The sequence below is a fragment of the Chenopodium album genome, chromosome 15 (genome assembly GCF_948465745.1).
Source record: "Chenopodium album chromosome 15, dcCheAlbu1.1, whole genome shotgun sequence".
Taxonomy (NCBI): domain Eukaryota; kingdom Viridiplantae; phylum Streptophyta; class Magnoliopsida; order Caryophyllales; family Amaranthaceae; genus Chenopodium; species Chenopodium album.
The window spans coordinates 39,130,828-39,144,876 of NC_137848.1; the positions used below are offsets into that span (position 1 = coordinate 39,130,828).

General features: G+C 38.3%; 1 protein-coding gene across 1 annotated transcript; it reads left to right on the top strand.

Annotated features, from left to right (window-relative positions):
* Window positions 1-12,935: 12,935 nt before the first annotated feature.
* Window positions 12,936-13,625, top strand: LOC145581143 (uncharacterized). The gene has a single exon (XM_081638206.1). The coding sequence runs from the start codon at window positions 12,936-12,938 to the stop codon at window positions 13,623-13,625; it is 690 nt and encodes a 229-aa protein (XP_081494332.1).
* Window positions 13,626-14,049: the final 424 nt, after the last annotated feature.

A 14,049-nucleotide genomic window follows, 5' to 3' on the forward strand; every position in this document is an offset into this window, starting at 1 on the left:
CAACCCAACTACACTATTATTGGACCCTTATCATGGACCAAAATAAATTATACTGGCTATTTTCATAAATAGAATAAGAAAAGAAATGTTTTCAAAAACAGAAATAAAGATATTTTAATAAAAAAACATCCACATCACTAGACTTTTCACACTTTCATTTCGTTCAACAATCAAATGACGTGAAAGATATTCATCACTGGGTTTGGTTTTGGGGAGACACATTTGGGTGTCTACAGAAGCCCCCATTTTGACTGAGTTTGGAGAAACGCAAGTTTTAAAAACGAAAGTCAAGGTAGCAATAGGGACGGAGAATGATACAGAACATTGTGCGATCCCAAATCATTCTTGTAACGCCGATACTTGCAAACTAGCATTAGTTTAAACAGATAAAAGAGTTAAGAAACGAGTATCTTGCACCGTCGAGCACACGTCTCTGGAGTAACCGATTTTGTTGCTTTTGTTGGTGACGACCTCCATAGTGCCTCGTGAACACCATTTGAAGGTAACAGTGCCTCGCTATCTTCTTTTTCTTGTGACAATCCTCCACAGTACCTCGGGAACATCGTCGAAGGTGACTGTGCCTCGCCATCTTCAGGGTTGTGGCAGTACCTCGCCACAGCTGTGCTTCGCCGCTATAGACAATCTCCTCTTTACCTTGGGACATCGTCGAAGACTGCTGCTTGTAGCCATCTTCAGTTTTATGATGATAACCTTCTCAGGAAAGTTATCGAAGACTACCGCTTGTTGATCCTCGGTGCTTTACTTCGCTATTTGCTGTGCAGATGTCTTGGGGGTGACGACAATCCTCTCTTCTTTAGGAATAGTTGCCAACACAACTCTTGAATGATGTACGGCAATCCGATTTAGGGAAAGTTGTCAATGCCACGTAACAATCCATCCTAGGAAATGTTGCCACGATGAAGCGACAATCCGTATCTCGGAAATTTTGCCAAAATCCAATTTCGGGAAAAGTTTCCAATACTTCGTAACAATCTGTCATACGAACCTTGCTACGATCGACAATCCACGCCTTGGAATATAACTCTTGAAAGCAATCCACCTTGGAAATTTGCTAATATTATGAGACAATCCTTTTGGGAAAATATTGCCACAATTGACAATCCGCGTCTTGGAATATTTGCAAAAAAGAGAGTCGATCAACAATCCCTTTCGGGAAAATTTGCCACTACCTAAATGAATGACAATCCACGTTGGGGAACCTTTGCCAAAATGTTAAGATGAATAGAGACATACGACAATCCTTTAGGAAATTTTGCCATAGGGAACTAGGTGTATGACAATCCAATCTCGGAAATATTGCCAACAATTTGATGAATGTATGACAATCCGAACTTGGAAAAACTTTACAAATAGAGAAGGAGCACGACAACCCATGCTTGGAAACATTGCCAGTTTGAGATGACAATCCAATCTTGGAAAAATTGTTGATGATTTGATGAATATGCTTTTTTGTGATCCATTACTTCGGTGCTTGCGATGAGCCAATACTTAGGCGCTTTAAGCTAAGTGAGACGATCATTTGTCAGGTCGATCACTTACTGCACTGTAATCAAGCTGACTACTAATCATGTGAATTTGCTTATAGGGGCTAACTGGCGTACCAAGGAACCCGAAATTGCTGTATAAAGTCCGCATAATCATTTATGGGGAACATGCATCCTGTCGCCGCACCAGCACACATTGCTACGTTCTGTCGTCAGGATTTTGCTCTGTCGCCAGGCGATAAACCTTAGCGCCTGGCGACAACCTTGTAGTCTGGCGGTGGAGTCGGGTTTTTCGAAGAAAACCCCTTTCTTCATTTCCGCTGCTGCTGCTGTTCGTTTGCTCGGTTTCGCTCCGAACCCTCAACTTGGTCGTTTCCTTTCAACCAAATCCGCTCAAATCTTTTGCAAATTAAAGCTCTTCATCTCTAATTTACCGATCCATGTAAGTTTTGCTCAAACTCCTCTTATCTTGGAAAAATTTCGTGCGTTTATATTCGCGGTTTTTCACAAAATCTGGGAATGTTCTTGCTCGCTTGTTATTTGGAAGTGATAGCTTCCCATGCCTTGAAACTCTGTCGAAGACCCTATCCTTCAAGATTTTACCAAGTCTAAGTTAATTTCCGTAGAGATCTTTCATCTTGGGAAATTCGCGATTATGACTGATATGTCTACTTTATATGGTGTTTTACCCCTATCCCTTGGTCGTAATTAGTAGTGTTTTTGGCTCGTTAGAGCCACTTTTATTACTAATTGGTGTTTTCTAGTGTTTTCGTAGTTTCGGTTGAGTTTTGTAGGGAATTGCATCTTTGGAGCTTTTTCCCGGGATTATTGCGGTACAACTACGAGCATTTGAAGGCATGACCGATTGCTTTTGGATACCGAGTATTCAAGACTCGAAGTGGAGATTCGAATTGGGCCAAGAATGGAGCCCAATCCAAGTCCAGCATATAGCCGGGCCCGATCAGGCGGATGCCCAAAACAAGAGGGCAAAGAGAAAAGGCGGGCCCGATCGGGCGGCCCTACGCGCGATCGGGCACGTGTTTCTGGGGAGGCTTCTTCGATGATTACTTAGTTTCTATTTAGGAGTAATTTCGGGTTATTGTATAAATACGATTTTAATGCTTTTGCTTAGTACCTCTTCTCTTAGACTTTCTCTCTCTACTTAGCTTTAGATTAGTTTCTCTCTCTACAACATTGTTCTCCATTTTTGTTCTTAATTCAACTCCTTAATTCCGATTACTTTGGTAACGATTTCTTCTACTTTAATCTCATTTATTTTACTTTATTTCTTTCATCATGTTTCCTTTAATTGCTTTGTTTAGTTTATGTTCGATTATGTCTGAGTAGTTTTCTTTCTAGGATTTATGGGGATCCATAAATAATATGAAGGGGTAAATTATTATTGTTGGTTATCAATGCTTGATTAATTTCCTATTGATTGATTTAATGCTATGGAATCAGAGTAAGCCTGGTTTAATTGTATGAGTTTAGCAATATTGATTTGAGATTCGAGAGATGAGAATTGATGTTTAGGCTTAGTTTCAATAGGCGGACTAATTTATAAATGGTTAAGTCGAGATTCGAGAGATAAGATTTAATACCGGTAAATTAACTCTGTGATTGTAATACGTAGCGAAAGCCCTTTATGATCTGATTAATTGATGCATTGATGATTGATTGTTATGTTTTACCTTGGAATATTGTTTATTGGTGAACCTATGCCCTAGGCTTTTACCTCATTGATTTTCCTCCTACTTTTATTCCTTCCCATTTATACTCTTAGTAGTTTAGTTCCCTTTTATAATAAAAAATTGGTTACTTGATAATTTAGATTATATTGATTAATTAGGAATAAATTAACTCGTTTCCCTGTGGTTCGACCCTTCTTCCCTATCTGCATAGTTAGTGGATTTAGGTATTATTTTTAATTGGGTGACTACAACTTTAGCCTGTCAATGACCAATTACTATTCCAAACGAGGTGCTTGATCAAAATCCGGGTGTGCTCAATTAATCAGGCTGATCGTCAATCTAACTGCGATCAAGCCGACTCTAGTTGATTTGCTAATCTATTTGCGTCCTTTTGCTTCAAAATCCGGGTTTGCTCAATTAATCAGGCTGATCGTCAATCTAACTGCGATCAGGCAGACTCTAGTTGATTTGCTAAGCCATTTGCATCCTTTTGCTTCAAATCTTTTGTAAAGGTTGCTCGTACTCGCATTTATATTTTGGACTATAGGACTTTGCTCATCTTTTTTTAAGGTTGACCTAAGGCTTAGTGTTGCTTGATTCATTGCATAATACACATATGACTTGTCATGACTCGACTCAAAGCGTTTTGACATACATGACTTGACATGACTCAAGGTATAAACTTGACTTAATGATGACTCATTTCGTGTGACTCGTGTGTGCAAAGTGTCGACTTATGAGACTCGATGTGTACATGACTTATGTGTGAATTCAACTCGAAAATGCAGAAAAACAACAATATCCGTCATTTTTGTGGAGGGTACCGACTTTCTCCCGAAAAAGAAAGACGCGAAAAGAGAGGAGTAAAGTGTTACGATGCATGTCGAATGAGGTTTAACAAATGTATGTGTCGATGTCGTTTCTTAGGGTGTGTAACATCCTAGGCTATCTCCATAGTTGATTTTGGATGAAAGTATTTAGGTAACTTAGGCACGGAGGCTAAGTACTTCATGACAAGGTGTGCTTCCACGTTATGTTAAGATTTCGTGACAAAAGGTTCCTAAGGGAAGTATCATTCAGGCATGTATCTGTGACGTGTGTGAAAGTGATACTAAAGTTAGGCTGCAAATGCTAACGGTATGGAAAAATATTATTTCGAGAAGAGTCAAATGATGGTGACTCTTTGGCTGGGTAAGCTAATGATGTAGGGATCAAGCCCCCAAGTCTAGCTCTAAATGGAAAGGGATGAGCATAGGAAATTCCTTGATATGATCATGCATGATTGTAAATATGAATGCATTTTTTATTACGGCCGCACCTCATTGTGAGGTTGCCTACGTATCCGTTAGGAATAAGGCCGAACGTAGCTCTAGCCGAACCTCGCACAAGTGTGTGTATGCCTTAAAGAGGTCTTTTAAGGGTTGTAACGTGGTTAGGCTAAAGGTTGAAGAAGAAGGGGATAAAGGCTCAAGACCCTAGATAAGCCCCCAAGGTGTGCAACCTTGCTTTTGAATTTTTGTATTTGTATGCTCGAGGTTTCTCACTTTTTAACTCTTTTTTGTTTATGTTTTTCTCTCTCTTTTTTTCTTTTGCATTTTTTTATTTTTATCCATTTTTTTTATAAGTGTGGGCAATCCCGATCATGCGGTCTATCACTCACTTGGAATTCATGTTTCTCAAGCACGGTACCGAGCACTCGATAAGAGACGCAATCTGAGACGTGTTCATATCAAAGAGATGTTCATATCAAAGACATTGGAACACTTGACCTTTTGCACACTTTTATTATTTTTTGCTTATTTTAATTTTTTGAAATTACTCAAGCTTTTAAAATTGCATAAGTTGCACACCGTCCCATCCCAAGGTTAAGTAGATGTGGGTTGAAAAAATAAAGGTCTATCATTAGGCGAGGCTCAAAGTAATTTGACAAGAAGCGATTGTATATTTTAAAGGTGAAGGGTAAAAGGTGATATGATAGGCTACAAGGGATGCCTTGAATCATTGGTATACCTTATGCTTAGTTCGACATGGATTTTTTTTTTTTCAATGCAATGCGATAATCATATGCAAGAAAATAAATGCTCATTTTATTAAAGGGAGAAGAAAAAACCTACAAAATAGAATCTAAGGAAAACAAAGGGTGCCTATGCTAGACTTATTTGGGGAAAGGAGGAACAAAAAATATAGAAAAAGAGGTCACGAGATCTTGTCGTTGAAGCTCGCCTTGTGTGTTTTGATTGATCATCACCCAGTCTTCTTGCTAGCTAGAAGCAATGGGATCTTATTTGCTTCTATGAGGTCTTGAATGAGATGTTGAAATTTGTAACATTCATCCGTGGTATGACCCTTTCCTTGATGGTACTTGCAATAAGAGTTGGGATTCCATCTTGAAGATCGCCTTTCTGGCGTTGGATCTTCAGTGGGGCCAATAGGTTTGATTAATCCTCGATCATGGAGACGATCGAAAGCAGCATCATAAGTCATTCCAAGGGGAGTGAACTCTCTTTTTGGTTTCTTTTTAGATCCTTGATTATCCATGGCTAAGACATCATTTAAGTCAAAGGTACTAACATTTTTCCTAGAGTGGGTGTTTTCGGAGGAAGAAGGATTGTCGTTCTTCTTTCCTTTCCAGCCACTATTGTTATTAGCTTTTTGTTTCGCAAGGTCATCTTCGATTTCAATACCTATGTCGTAGATAGCCTTAAAAGTATTCAAATTATGTTGATATTTCAAATGCTTCGAATACTTATCTTGAAGGTTCTTGATGAACATCCTTACAGACTCTTTTTCAGTAGGAACTTCAACCATATTAGCGGAAGTTTCCTTCTAATTGTTGAAGAAAGAGGTGAACCCTTCGTTTTCTTTTTGTTTTAACATCTCAAGTTGTCTATGGTCTGTGTCGACTTGGATGTTGCACTTGTATCTATCAATGAAAGCGTTTATTATTCCATCCCAAGTAAAGGTTTTTTCTTTGTCAAGGGAAAAGAACCATTGTTGACAAACGGTTTCAAGAGATGGAGAAAATAATGAATGAAAGACTTTCCTATCAATTCCCTTAATATTCATTATGGTCTCGAAAGCCCTTAAGTGAAAATAAGGATTGTCTGTTGGCTTGAACTTAGGGATGTCGTTGGCATTGAACTTCTGTGGAAGAAGCTCCTTGTCCACCGAGACCCCTTGTGAGCTAATGCCCTAGAATCTATAGTCATTGGATAGTTTGATCAAGCTTTCTTGCATGAGCGTCATTTGTTGTTGCTTCACAGGGTCATTGATTTGAAGAGCCAAAGCCTTCATCAATTCAGTAAGTTGGCCACGTCCTTCCTAAGTTCGTTGACTTCTTCCTAAGACGCCATTACCTTCTTAGCTTTTCTTTTCCGAATGATTGGTTTGTCAAAAAGTAGTACTTGAACAAAGGTGTTGTCCTTGATTAATCTCCCTTCTCTCCTTGACCAAGTGCTGTGAAAAGGGAAGTTATGGATACTACTCAAACTCTATTCAACATGCAGTAGATGGAAGAAGGTAGGAAGAATGAAGGTTGTGATATGGAGAAAGCATGTAGAGAATGGAAAGACGATGTAGATGGAGAGGTATGAAAGAATTAAGAACAGAATGTAACAACTCAAATGACGGAAAAACCGACTCATGCATGAACCTAAGACATGGTCATGGTGATATATTCACAAAGTGTGTGCTAAGACTAGTGAGTGTGGATGACAGGTTTGACTCGTGTCATGACCATGTGACTACGTGCTTAGACTCAATTAAGGACTAAATATGAATACTGTCATTAATAAACTGGTTAAACTGATTAAGTAATTGATTAATTAGACGCGTTGTGAAGTCTCGAGCAAACACACGGACTGTCGCCGGAGCAACAGGATTGTCGCTAAACGCTAAGGACCAGCGTCAGACGACAACATTGTCGCCTGGCGCTAATCACTAGTGTGTGGCGCTACAGTCCAAACCTCTGCGCCATTGCTGGAACATTGGTTTGGGACTGTTTCCAGTATTTTTACTTCAAAGGGACAAGCCTAAAGTCGTACTAAGTCAAGTTTGATCAATTTATTTAGACCTTAATCATTTATTAATTAATTAATTAATTTAGCAAAGTCCTTTAGTCATTAATTAGTTCATTTAAACTCATTCACAAGTCAAACAAACGGTTAGTGGAAACACATATAGGTTATGCACAAACAAATAATGCACAAGTAGTCAAATAGTCACAATATGATGCAATGAGTTTGCAACCTAACCATGGCTCTAGTTCTCTAAAGTTCAGGATATGGGTTAGTCAAAGAGGGTCCATGGTTATGAGTCCGAATGCACTACGCGGAAGCCTTACCCTTGGAAGGGTTGGCGGGAGTGGATGGGACCCCGCGAGTTAAACTCGCTTCCACGGTTTGGTGAATTCACAAACTCGGATGTACCCTTCGTTGCCAGGAGCGTTCGATTGGGTAGATGGAGCGTGAATCCCTAGAGAGTTATGACCATATGTAGAACACATATGGGTTTCAGAAAAAAGGAAAAAACTCAATCAGGAAGTAAAATCGAGCAAACAGTACTAGAAACTATTCGAAACGGGAAGGTAGATTTCTAGCTCGGTATTGGAAGAATTCAGCGCGAGACAACAGTGCCTATCGCCAGACGAAAATTACTATCCCCAGGCGACAGTGCCATCGCTTGGCGATGGCGCTGTTTTCTCAGCGCTAATTCCTATATGCCTCGGCAGCTTTCTGTTCTTGAATTTTCCAGTTTTTCGCAGCGTTATTTTGACTTTAGTTATGAAAGATATTTCCCTAATTTCCTACGTTTAAATATCCTATGTTTTTGATGCATTATGGATGGTCTTTCCAATGCGGACTTTTTTTATGCATATGCTAATAATGTTAATCAAAATTACGCACATGAAATACTTAGAACTTTTCGAGTCTCATCTACTCATTCTAAATTATTGCTAAAATAAATTTCAGGAATTAAAATAGAAATCTGTCCCCAGAAGAGTCCCCAAAAAACTGTAGGGAATATTTCAAGCATCCCATACTTGAGCCCCACTGTGATCATACACTTAAGCATGGTGGCGTCCAAAGGGAAGGAAGCTAGAGTAAAAGAGTCGCCAACAAGTTTTAGGAACTTGTAAACCGTTCACAGGGTGAAGGTTACTCCCCTTAACGACCTAGGAGATCGTTAAATCCAATAGGTCTGGAACCATGACTGGAAGTTTGGGGATGAAGGTACAAATCCAACCTAAAAGAGATTGAACTTGCCCTAATAATAGGCCTCTACTTTATTCTTCTCGTATTCATGTGCGCTTTGTGACTAACATGCAATCATTAGATTAACTCTAAACCTGTTTATCTATGTTGGTTGAATATTAATGCACATACAAATCTATTATTGGCGATCACTTGAATTATAATCATATTATCCTAAACAAGATTATTAATTATCTTATTAAGCGTGATTACAAGTACAAATTCCCTTTAAACATGCATAAAAGGCGTGATCAAGCAATAACAATAATAATATAAGCAACATAATAATAATCAATCATCATAATAATCTCAATTTCTTCAAAGCATAATAATATTGGCAAGATCCTAGGCATGATATTAACAAGATTAATAACAAACCCTAACATGTCACTAAACATTAAAGATCAATTAGCCCTAACATGATACTTACATGATATTAGGAAAGAAATATGAAGCATCATAAACATACATGATATTAGAAATTTTATTTATTACCCTAAACATGATACTAGGAAGCAATAAAACATCCTAACATGATACTAGGAATCAACAAAATAATCTAAGCATGATTTCTATATCAAAAGATGAATAATTAAAGTAATTAAATCACTTACTTCGATGCCTCGTATCTCTTTATTTCACGTCTAGGGCGAAGACAACTTCGAACTTGGCTAGGTGTGTCTAGAACTAATGTATGAGGAATTTTGTGAGAGGGAAGGTTTAGAAAAACAATATAGAGAGAGAAAGCTTCTAGCTTTTAGAGAGAGAATAGAGAGAGATGATGGTTGTAAATTGTTGATCAGTATTGATGGAAAACGGATGTCTAGGACCCTATTTATAAGAAAACAGTCTGGAAACGGTAGAAAATACTTCAAGTTCTATACAGAATAAAACTGGCATATGTCGTCAGGCGACAGACATCAGCGTCAGGCGACAAGATTAGCGCCAGGCGACAGACATTGTCGTTTGGCGCTAATTAAAAGATAAAACACGCTTTTGTACGAAATCCTCTTCTTAATATGATCAAGCAGAAAATTCCGTGTTTATCAAATTAAAATCAGGTTTATCATAAAACACTTATTTTATTCCAAATAAAACTCTTTAAAATATAATTATCAATCCTAATTCCATTAGAATTTAAAAGAACCTTATAAATATTCTAGAAGATTAAAATAAATCCTAATAACTTTAGGAATAATAATTAATAGGCCCTCCTCTAGATCATTGGGCCGCATATAAAATTCATTTCAGGCCCAATTTAATTTAAGCCATAACTTCCTCATTATTCATCGGAATTGGGCTTATAGTATATCATTGGAAAGCTCTTTTCGAGCCCAACCCAACTACGCTATTATTGGACCCTTATCATGGACCAAACTAAATTGGACTAGCTATTTTCATAAATAGAATAAGAAAAGAAATATTTTCAAAAACAGAAATAGAGATATTTTAATAAAAAAACATCCACATCACTAGACTTTTCACACTTTCATTTCGTTCGACAATCAAATGACGTGAAAGATATTCATCACTGGGTTTGGTTTTGGGGCGACACATTTGGGTGTCTACAGTATCTATTAGAAATTACACATTAAAATACAATCCAACTCATCATTAGAAATAGAAAAAATTGACAAGAAGTATCCTAACTTTGAATCGTTCGCCCAAAATAATCACAACTTTGGATTGTTTTTTAACAATCCGAACTTTGATGTCAATTTGCTTCTTATGGTCCCAAGTGACCTGTAAGGCTGTAACTTGTAGAATAATTTTTTTATGTTTAATTTACACATGTAACCACATGATTAGTCAAAAATAAAATACAATTTTTTTTATGAAAGATTATTAATTACTAATTATCATTTAACTAACAATTTTAAAACTAAATATTTTTAAATAATATAAATAAAACCTAACAAATTTAAACATAACTAAAAAAAAAAAAAAAACACTTCCACCGTACCTCCACCACCACCAGCCCCAGCCGTCCCCCGTCCCTCGCTCTCGCCCCACTGCCAGTCCCCCTACCGGTGATCGGCCACATGGGTGCCCAGCTTCCCTAGATCCATCGTCAGCCAACCCACTCCCTCTCTTTCCCCCTTACCCCGACCCTCCCTCTCCTCGTCGTGTTACCACCTAGCCAAACCAAATCACAGTAATTGAGACCATTATAACTGCTAAGGGTCTATTCCGATTTACTGAACTGAACTAAACTAAACTGATAAGGGTTGAACTGAACTGAATATAGAGCTGAAATGAATTGTTTATGGGAGAAGGAAATTAGGAGCTAAACTCAACTGATTGGAGCTATATTGAACTAAAATAAGCTAAATTGAAATTAAGCTGAACAGAACAAGCCCTAAGACTTCCAGAATAAATTCATTTATACTAGCTGCACTACTTAAAGACACAGCAAATGTTGCACTATCGTCCAATAGGTTGTCGAGCAAATAATTGATAATTCAACAAACAAGAACAAATAAGGGGGCTAATTATATAACAAGAACAAATAAGGGAGCAAATAAAAAAATGGAAAAAACTCTCTTGAGCGAAAACCCTCTAAATGCGAAAAATGGCGATTCATCCATTGAAGAGCGAGACCAACTGGGTCGTTCGAATAAGAAACCAAAAAGAAAAATCACTCAATATATATTTGGATCAACCATCAATAATGATGAAGTGATGACTGAGGCGATTCCAGATGGATGCTTGGAGAATAGGGAACTGCAAGAACAACCCCTGGTTCCTCCGAATAGTGGTGTAAAATCATTCAGTGAGATGCTCCGAGGTGAACCTTCCAAAACCAAGGGCCTTAATTCTGTTGAAATTCTGGATGTGGAAGAGGAAGATGAGGATGAAGACTCTGATGATCAAATCATCCCAGAAGAAGTTCTCAATGATGAAAGATGCCCTGTTATTAGCATGACTAAAGAGGAAAAATCGAGGTTGCACAAGCCATGGAAGACTTCCTTGATAATCAAGCCGTTTAGTGGTAAAATAGGCTATATGGGGCTTATGAGACGACTAAAGAAAAAGTGGAATATCAAGGAGAATTGGCCTTTAAAAATATAGGACGTAGCTACTATATAGCAAGGTTCTCTAACCAAGCAGACTACACTTATGTTTTAACTCAAGGGCCATGGCTTCTGGATGATAATTACCTCACAATAACGAAGTGGGTGCCGAATTTCATTCCTGATGAAGCTCCGATCAAAGTTCTTACTGCTTGGGTTTGTATACCTAATCTACCTGTTGAGTAATTTGACATTAACTTCCTTAACAAAATTGGTTCAAAAATTGGTAAGGTGTTAAGGGTAGATAAAACTACTGCTCAAGCTGAAAAAGGTCAATTTACAAGAATAATTGGGGAAATTGATCTCTTAAGACCCCTTTTATCCAAATTTTGGTTAAAAGGGAGGGTGTGGAGAGTTCAATATGAAGGAATTCGAATGATTAGCTTCAAATGTGGTAAGTTAGGCTATGCCGAGGATGATTGTCCCTTACTTCAACCTGAGGTCCACCATGATGCAATGACTACCTATGAAAATCCCTTGCATAACCATAACCCTAAGCCTGAAGAAGTAGAGGACTTTGGCTCATGGATGATGGTTAAAAAACCGACTCGGAAAAGAAATCCTAGATATCGGATAAAAATCCAGCTGGAGCGGTTAAGCCGAATTCGAATGAAGTGCAAGTCTTGGGAAAAAGTCAAGCCTCAAATATGGAAAAAAATAAATCCAAGTCTGGGATGGCTGGAAATCAGGGATCGGGCTCGAGGTTTGTAATGCTTGATGATCAGGATAATGAGGAATTTGAGTTGAATAAGGAGAAAAATGTGGAAGGTGAAGATATGGCTGAGGATCCTCGAGATAATAATGGAATTAGTTTTGAGACTATTAACTTAAGTGATAAGTCTCAGAATATTTTTCCAAAGGAGAATTTTATTCCTATCTTTAAGGTAAATAATCCTCCCTCTAATAAATCTCTATCAAAAGTCAAAAAGAATCCTCCCAAGGTTTATCAAGAAAAGAAAAAGAGTCCTACTCCAAATAATATCATTGGCCCACTTAGAGAAATTAATGATAATCAAAATATTATCATTAACCAAAATAACGATGCATCTTTGGAAGGAAAAGAAAATTCAGAATATTCCTTCGAAGCTAACTCTGCTACTAACACTCATGAACCCAATCAAGCAATAATAGGCAGTGTGGAAGCTAGTAAGGACATAGAAGAACAAGACAAAGCCATCTCCTATGTCTCAAATTCACTCCCCAATCACTCTCTCAGTTCCCACGGACAAGATTTTTTGTGTGGGACATCCCATGGACGATCCATAGATGGTAATCTTGAACCCCCTGATTCATGTATTGGAAGTGCAGCTCGAGTCGATGCTACCCCCAACTACAGACCCTTTGGAGTTGGTGGCGACAATGACAATTCCCAATCAATTTAAGCGTTTTCTTAGATTTATAAGTGAAGCGTACATGACCTCATTACCTTCTATAGCTGTTTCTATGGAAGATACAATCCCAAACTTAGCTCCGGATTCTCTACCGATTTCTTGTATGGTGTGGAACGTACAAGGGGCGGGAAGTAGAAACTTCATCTTTGCTCTCAAGGATGTTGTTCGAATTAACATGCCTAATGTTCTTACCTTGGTGGAAACACATATGGGAGGTGAACAAGCCCTCAAAATAGCCTCGATTTTGGGTTATGATGGTCATGTTAGGACGGATGTTGTTGGCTTTAGTGGAGGGATATGGGTTTACTGGAAGACGGATGTTGTTACATTAAATCTACTTTATCAACACAATCAACATATCACCATGAAGATAACTCGTATTGAGGCTATCCCTTGGTACTTCACGGCTGTGTATGCAAGTCCGGATCCCTCGAAAAAGAAGGAGCTGTGGAGGGAAGTAGAAAATTTTGCTCTTTCTCATGATGAACTGTGGCTTTTGGCAGGGGACTTCAATGACACCCGATTTCCTTATGAAAGAAATACTTCGTACAATGAAGCTATTAGAAGATCGGCTATGTTCAACGAATGGATCGAGGATATGGACTTGTTGGAGGTTGAATTTTCGGGGGCAGAGTATACTTGGGCTAGAGGTAAAACCCCCAAAACAAGACAAAGTGGACGCTTAGACAGAGCTTTATGCAATGATAAGTGAGCTATGAGATTCGAGAAAGCATTGATGAAACACCTCACAGCAGCTTGCTCCGATCACTATCTAATTTTCGTGTCCGCGAATGGGTTTGTTCCACTAGAGTCCCTTCACCGCCCTTTTAGATTCCAAGCAGCCTGGCTTCAACATGAAAATTTTAGTGAATTTGTGGAACAAAAATTAAAGAAGGATACTCCACTCGTTCTTGCTCTTGCTAACCTTTCGGAAGAATTGCAACACTGGAATAGAGACACCTTTGGGAACATTTTTAAGCAGAAACGAATTCTGCTTACTCGTCTAGGAGGAATTCAAAAATCCCTCTCAAAACGTGTTGATAGAGGGCTGATGAAACTAGAATCAAAACTCAGAAAGGAGTTAGATGAGATTTTGGATCGAGAAGAGACACTTTGGTACCAAAATCTCAGGTAAC

Bases quoted from the DNA above. Each gene is read 5' to 3' on its own strand.
- LOC145581143 (XM_081638206.1), top strand. From the start codon at position 12,936: ATGACCTCATTACCTTCTATAGCTGTTTCTATGGAAGATACAATCCCA.